This window comes from Malania oleifera, chromosome 9, assembly GCF_029873635.1.
Source record: "Malania oleifera isolate guangnan ecotype guangnan chromosome 9, ASM2987363v1, whole genome shotgun sequence".
Taxonomy (NCBI): Eukaryota; Viridiplantae; Streptophyta; class Magnoliopsida; order Santalales; family Ximeniaceae; genus Malania; species Malania oleifera.
In genome coordinates this window covers 69576385-69582033 of record NC_080425.1, presented here as the reverse complement: position 1 = coordinate 69582033, position 5649 = coordinate 69576385, and the positions used below count along the sequence as shown (strand labels likewise).

Sequence of the window (5649 nt, the reverse complement as noted above, 5' to 3'; positions counted from 1 at the left end):
ATAAATCATAATAATAAAATTAATATGAAATAATATACCACCGTATTACCTAAATATATACATGACAAAAATATCAATAAACAACAATATTACAACATACCCTAAAGAGCTATAAATTCAATAATAATATTTAAATATCAAGCAAATATCTAATATGAACAAAAATTCTACACCCAAGAAAAATAAATCAATTAGTATTTAATATGCATAAACAAAAACAATAAAGATTTAAATATGAACAAAAATTCTGCACCCAAGAAGAATAAATCAATTAGTATTTAATATGCATAAATAAAAATAATAAAAATTTAAATGTGAACAAAAATTCTGCACCCAAAAAAAGCATAAATCAATTAGCATAAAATATTATTAAACAAAAACAATAAAAATTTAAATATGAGCAAAAATCCTGCACCCAAAAAAGAATAAAACAATTAGTATTAAATATTATTAAACAAAAACAATAAAAATTTAAATATGAGCAGAAATCCTGCACCCAAAAAGAATAAAATAATTAGAAAATAATATTAACAATACTAATATTAACAATCACAATATCAATATATGCATACTGACTAGAAAATAAGACATACATGAGATGCATATAATAATCATAAAAATATATACCTTCTGGTTGAGGAGGAGCTGTGTTGTGATGGTTTTGCCGGAGCTGGGCTATGATGGTGGTCGGAGGTCCTGGGGGGCTGGTGTAGCAGCAGTGGAGCCGAGGAAGACTGGAGGCTGCCGGGGTAGATGATCGGAGAGCTGGGCCGCTGCTGTAGGCTTGGCCGGCGACGACAGTAGCAGAGGAGGGCAGAAACGCTGGGTCGCAGTCTGCCAAGAAGACGCCAGGGAAGGAGGTGCTGTGGTGTTTGGGTCTGATACTAAAGCTGGGTGTTGCAGGAGGCAGCCGGCTGGGAGGAATGGAGGCGGCTGCAAGGTGGTGGCCGGAGGTGGAGGGGGCGAAGAGGCAACAAGAGCAAGGATGCTGGCAGTGAGGTTGAAGATGGTTTCTGCAAGGAGGCTTCCGAGAAGAAGAAGAAGAAGAAAGAGAAGAGGAAGAAGAAGAAGAAACAGACAATTTGTTTTTTTTTTAATCTCCCTGTACTGCGCCCCCCTCCTCCCCCCTTTACTGTGCTGTGTGCTTTGGCCTCCTATTTATAAAAACACAACCCTAAAAATCCTACTTTTCTTTTCCTTTTTCTTTTTATTCTTTTTATATTTTTATGGTAATAATAGATACAGTAATAATGATAATAAAAATAATAATAATTAGTAAATAAAGTAATAATACTAATATTAAAAGTAATAATTAATAATAATAATAATAATAATAGAAAAATAATAGTAATAATAATAAAGTAATAATAATAATGTAGGAAAATAATAATAATAATAATAATAGTGAAAATAATAGTAAGAATAATATAAATAACAATAATAAAAATAATAATAATAATAATAATAATAATAATAATAATAATAATAATAATAAAGTAACAGTACTAATAATAATAATAATAATAATAATAATAATAATAATAATGTATTGGGCCCTGGGCAAAAATGGGTGTCTACAATAATCATGGAGTTAAATTTTCTAACCAAATCTAACTTGAGAGTCACACACCCAAAAAGCATATGCCTTAATTAAAGACACAAAATAAGCGCGCCTTCTGTATAAATGCGAAGCCTCATCTTGTAATGCACTAGTCTTGGGAGTTGGGATTTTGTATTTTAGGTTGAATCTCAAGGTGTTGTACACATGCCCTGTCATCAGGTAATATACATTCTAAAAATGTGCACGTGTGTGCTTGTTTGATTCTATTAATATATATGCTGAATTTTGCTAAAACTTTCTTAAAAATGAAATCAGAAATGATTTTACTAAAACTGTTTTTGAAAGGATGAATGAAAATCCTTTATAGAATGTTGCATGCTTGAAAGGAAATACTTGCTTGTTTGACTCTATTCATATATACGCTGAGTTGTGTCTAGTTGTGAATATACTAGATTGACTTGACACTTGTAGTATAAATGTCATTTGCATGATTGATACAGATTTGTGCATTACATTCTAGTAGTGAATTTAGGATTCTCGCATGCCCTTATATATATTATATATATATATGTATGTATATATATGAACTCCTTTTCACGTCAAATTTTTTTGAGAAATTGTTCCCACAAATGAAATCAGAAATGATTTTGCTAAAACCGTTTTTGAAAGGATAAGTGAAAATCCTTTATAGAATGTTACATGCTTGAAAAGGAATATTTGCTTGTTTGATTCTATTCATATATATATGCTGAATTGTGTCAGGTTGTGAATATACTAGATTGACTTGACACTGGTTGCATAAATGTCATTTGCATGGGTGATGCAGATTTATGTATTACATGCTGGTAGTGAATCTAGGATTCTCATACGCTCTTCTATATATATATGAACTCCTTTTCAAATAAATTTTTTTTTTTGGGAAAAATTTCAAACTACAATTGGCATGCTACCAAAATTTTGTTAAAACTTTCTCAAAAATGAAATCAGAAATGATTTTTCTAAAACTATTTTTGAAAGGATGAGTGAAAATCCTTTATATAATGTTGCATAATTGAAAGGAAATACTTGCTTGTTTGATTCTATTCATATATATGTTGAATTATGTCGGGTTGTGAATATACTAGATTCACTTAACACTGGTAGTATAAATGTCATCTACATGGCTCATGCAGTTTTTTGTATTGCATACAGGTAGTGAATCTAGGATTCTCGCATGCCCTTCTATATACATATATGAACTCCTTTTCAGGTCAAATTTTTGAATTTTGAATTGGTGCGAGATACTAGAACTGTATTGCTTGTACTGTTAGGACTTGATTTAGCTTTTCTACAATATCATACATGCATAGACATAGACAAACCCTAGGTTGTGTACTATTGCTGCTGGTTTAGCTAAACTTAGAAAGAACTTTTGTGACTTGTAGGTTTGAAAATGTTCTATTTACAGATGGCACATTGCCAAAAAATTGTTAAATTCCAATGCTTTCTCAACCTCCTCCTGAATAAATCTTCCAAACACTAGACTACAAGTACTACAAGAGCCTCCCAACTCCTTAACTGAAGATCTAACAACATTAAAGTCCTAACTTAAGACGCAATTAGGGAAATGAAAATCAAAACTTCTATAATTTTAGAAAATCAAATCTTATGGACTTGCATGCATATCATTGTCTTTATTTTTAAGTCATTAGGTTGTCTTGAGCACATTGAGCATCTGTATGATACAAAAATCTTCTGAATTGCATGCTTTTGTGACTTGCAGGTTTGGGAAATGTTCTATTTACAGACGTCATATTACCAAAAATTTATTAAATTTCTCCCAAAATAATCAAAGCTATATACCATAGAACTATAGTCTAATATAGATTATTTGTAAGATGCATAAACACATTACATTATTTAATACTAATTATATGAAGATTTTGTGCACTCATAAAATTCATTAATGACTGGTTGAATTATTGTGAATTGTTTGTGTAAACACTCAGATTTCAAACATATCTCTATGAAAAATGTCCTATTTACAGGGGAAATGGTGCCAAAATTCTCAAAACTGATAAAACTTAGCAATTTAAAATAGTATCAGTTTTTTTTTTTACTTTGTCTGAATGTCCAAATATTTTTCTATCGAATCATTGATACTTATAGTAAGCATATGGTCAAAAATCGTATACTAATTTTTTTTTTTATAATTCTTAATTTGTAGGGTTTGTAGTTGTCACACCATTAACACAATCCCATGCACTACAGAAGGATGCAGCTTTTGATTTTTTTTTTTTTTTGTATGTTTTTTTACCTGAACATATGAGATTCATGTATAAAACATTTAGAATTTGTATAGTGTATATGATTTTGAATTTTAATTTTTAATAATTTATGAATCTTTTTAATAATTATGGTTTAATGTTGTCTATGCAAAAATGTAGTTACGGATTTTCATAGGAATTAATGATTTTAAAAAAATATTAATTTCTAGTTAATTAGTGACGATTTCTATAGATATTAGTAAAGGATTAAAACCGTCACTAATACTATACTATTAATGGTGAATATTAACCCTTCACTAAAGGCCAAGTATTAGTGAGGGTTTTTTATTCTTCACTAAAGCCCAACTATTAGTGATGAATTATAATCCTTCACTAAAGGCAAATAAGTATTAGTCACAGTTTTGATCCTTCAGTAATACTACACTATTAGTGATGACTTTAAAACCGTCACTAATACTACACTATTAGTGACGAATTATGATCATTCACTAAAGGCTCACACGTATTAGTGACGGTTTTTATCCTTTACTAATACTAAAATATTAGTGATGGTTTTGAAATTCATCACTAATACCCTACTATTAGTGACGAATTTGTACTGTGCCAATATAGAATTTATAGTCATGGTATTGGGGTTTTAGTGACAGTTTTAATTCGTCAGTAATACGAAATTATTAGTGACGGTTTCAATATTTGTCACTAATAATTAGTAATAACGGCGGATATAGCAACTAATTTAGAACCGTCACTAATACTCACAAATTCGTTACTAATAGTTTTGATCCTTCACTAATAACCTTATTTTTTGTAGTGTCACTTTACTATAAAACTATGATACTGTGTACTTGTAGTTTTGAACCGATAAAGTTTTTGGCGCCATTGTCGGGGATTGATTTCTTCTTATTTTTGCCAATATCGATAAAAAGTAATCTTGGTTTTAATTTATATTTTTTATTTATTTATTTATCTTTTTTTTTCAAGGGTGCTTTTGATGTTGGATGCGCCGTGCTAGAACCCGTGACATTACTCGTTTTGATCTAGAGATTGAAAGAACTCTCAAAGCACTAAGAAAGAAGAAGGTACTAGCCATGGATAACGGACAAGCGAATGTGCAGCCACACGCCTTCAAGGATTATGTACGGCCAGTTGTGAATGACAACCACTCGGGTATAAGACGTCTGACCATTAATGCCAAAAACTTTGAGCTCAAACCCGCCTTGATCAGCATGGTGCAATAAGCCCAATTTAGTGGATCACCACTTGATGATCCCAATATTCATTTGGTGATGTTTTTGGAGATTTGCGATACTGTAAAGATCAATGGTCTTACTGAAGACACCATTAGACTGAAATTGATCCCTTTTCCTTTGAAGGACAAGGCAAGAGGTTGACTATAATCTCTACAACCGGGAAGTATCACTAGATGGCAGGACATGGCAGAAAGGTTTCTGGCTAAATTCTATCCACTTGCAAAAACAGCCCAACTCAGGAGTGAAATTGGTCAATTCAAGAAAAATGATTTTGAATCACTCTATGAAGCATGGGAAAGGTATAAAAATTTGATTCGACGTTGCCTATAACATGGATTGCAGGATTGCTTGCAAATTCAAATGTTCTATAATAAGTTAAATGGACAAACTCGGACTTTAGTTGATGCTGCATCTAGGGGAACTTTGATGCCAAAGATAGCTAAGGATGCTACTTGTATTTTGGAAGGAATGACCTCAAATAACAATCAATGGCCAACTGAAAGAACTATGGCTAAGAAAGTTGTTGGAATTCATGATTTGGAGCCATTTGATGCCCTTTCAGCTCAAGTTA

General features: G+C 31.3%; 1 protein-coding gene and 1 non-coding gene across 2 annotated transcripts; both read right to left on the bottom strand.

Annotated features, from left to right (window-relative positions):
• Positions 1-675: 675 nt before the first annotated feature.
• Positions 676-4708, bottom strand: LOC131163493 (classical arabinogalactan protein 7-like). The gene is made up of 2 exons (XM_058120088.1): positions 4674-4708; positions 676-1024 (listed from the first exon to the last, which is right to left on the bottom strand). Exons 1-2 carry the CDS (start codon positions 4706-4708, stop codon positions 676-678), a joined length of 384 nt encoding a protein of 127 aa, XP_057976071.1.
• A 601-nt stretch (positions 4709-5309) lies between these two features.
• On the bottom strand, positions 5310-5416 carry LOC131165123 (small nucleolar RNA R71). Its single transcript, XR_009139445.1, has one exon. It is a non-coding gene; the product is annotated as a small nucleolar RNA R71 (small nucleolar RNA).
• Between the last annotated feature and the right edge of the window lie 233 nt (positions 5417-5649).